Source organism: Solanum pennellii, chromosome 2, assembly GCF_001406875.1.
Source record: "Solanum pennellii chromosome 2, SPENNV200".
NCBI lineage: Eukaryota > Viridiplantae > Streptophyta > Magnoliopsida > Solanales > Solanaceae > Solanum > Solanum pennellii.
Window position 1 is genome coordinate 43767299 of NC_028638.1, and position 2030 is coordinate 43769328.

The window sequence follows — 2030 nt, forward strand, 5'->3', positions numbered from 1 at the left end:
CATATCCACATAAATACAGAAAATTTGCCATAATACATATTTTTTTGCCGAAGGGTTGGGGTGAACCCCTAGATCCCATGTGGGTCCACCGTGGCTTCATCCCCGCATATGCCTAAACACCCGCATGTCTAAGCCCGCCCCAGTCCGGCTCCTGTCCCGCCCCATTGCTATTCCTAAATTTATCGACATTTTGCTAAGATGCTTCGTGTGTTTGTGTAAGTGTGTGCTAGCGCAGAGGGACGTGAGGGAGTGGGATTTGTTTTGGGTAGTTTAAATTAAATTGGGTACAAAGTGGGATAGGAGAGTAAAAATAATGAAATCTTGAATGAATTAAGAATAGGATAATCTATATTCCGTCTTCACTTATTAGGTTGAATTTAAAAAGTCACAAATAGGAGTATATACGTTCCATGAAATAGTTATTCGAATGAGGTAAGGAAAAGGAAACCTATGTAAACTAGAAATCAGAAACATGACTTGTATAAAAGCAGTAGAAATTAAATATTGTGATTTGTGAGTAAGTAGTATACAAGTCTTGCTCTAATTATTGATATATGAGATGGCATCCATGTGGTCAGAGGTTCCAGAGGATCTGTTGAGGTTAATAGCTAATCGGCTTGATACATTGACTGATCAAGTTAGGTTTGCATGTGTTTGTACTTCATGGAAGTCTTAGTATTCGTCGCTCACATTCGTGGTGTCTACTATATCGTTTTGAGGAGGAGGCAAGTGAATTAGGTGAAAAGTTTCTTTTTTTACCACCTTGAGTTTATACCAGAGGTCCTTGGTAGGAGCAAGTTTCGAGGATGTTCCTTCAGTTGGTTAGTTTCTACTGATGATTACTCTCCTAAAATCTCTCTATATAACCCATTCACCAAGGTTCTAATCGCCCTTCCACCGCGGTACAACTTTCCTGATGTGATAAGATACTGTCCCCCAGAAAGGTCTCATCCAGTATATGAGATTGAAATCTATGATGGCGACACAGAGACTGACTTTGTAGCCACAAGTTTTGTGCACCAACACTGGATACACAAATTTGTCCTATCTTCATCTCCTAGTAAACCTAATTGTATGGTGGTTGCCATCTATGGTACTATGGATTATAATTTGGCCTACTGCAAAATTGGAGATGAAAAGTGGACATGCATTGCCAAAGGTAGGATGAGATATGATGATGTTATTTTTCGTGACAAAAACTTTTTGTATGCTGTAACAATCACAAGTCATGTGCACGTCTTTGATTTGTCGCCTAATTCTCCAAAATTGGTCGATACTATACAACCACCACCACCACCACCAGAAGAACTAGGGGAACCAGAACCGGGAAGACGAAGCTACTTGGTCAAGACTTCAATTGGACTGCTCCTGGTTCAACGACATTGGCTCTGGACAGGGTCTCTATATGAAGGAAATCAGTGTGAAAAAACAAAAATTTTCAACTTATACATGTATGAGCCTAGCAGTCGAAGTTGGCGTAGGGTGGAAATGTGCTGTTTTTGGGACTAAATACAGGAGTTTCAATACCTTCTTCTCGTGTTGGTGGATATAAAGGGAATCATATTTATTTTACAGATACTTTACTCGTTTTCAATTTGAGAACTGCTCGACATGGCCCATATGAAATTGGTGTTTATGATTTGGATACTAAAAGTGTACAGTGCTTGCAACGCTATGATACTAAAAAATACTGGATCCGGCCAACACCAATTTGGTACATACACAGCCCTGAAGATTTCTTTGAGCGCGATGTGAAAAACAATTAATTACTCTGTTTCTTTAGCATTACTCTGTTTATGTATAGTTATTTTCTTAATGCGTAGAAACTTCAAATATTTCTGGCATACCCAGTAACACCTCTCACCGATGCTAACACAATATATTAGCAACAACTTCAACGATAAAATCAAATAGAAAACCAAAATTCATAGTTGAGCATAGTAGCCTTGTACATAGTCTTGAGTTGGCCTGACTTTCTTGAACACCGACTTTAGGGCCTAAAGCCAAATTATAGAGAGGGGATTAAAAAA

The 2030-nt window shown here is 39.0% G+C and overlaps 1 protein-coding gene across 1 annotated transcript; it reads left to right on the plus strand.

Moving 5' to 3' along the window:
- The first annotated feature begins 559 nt into the window (after nucleotides 1-559).
- On the plus strand, nucleotides 560-1766 carry LOC114076010 (putative F-box protein At5g55150). Its single transcript, XM_027914200.1, is given in 4 exon segments — nucleotides 560-669; nucleotides 671-757; nucleotides 759-1483; nucleotides 1486-1766. Coding segments are annotated over 4 exon segments (1203 nt in total).
- Nucleotides 1767-2030: the final 264 nt, after the last annotated feature.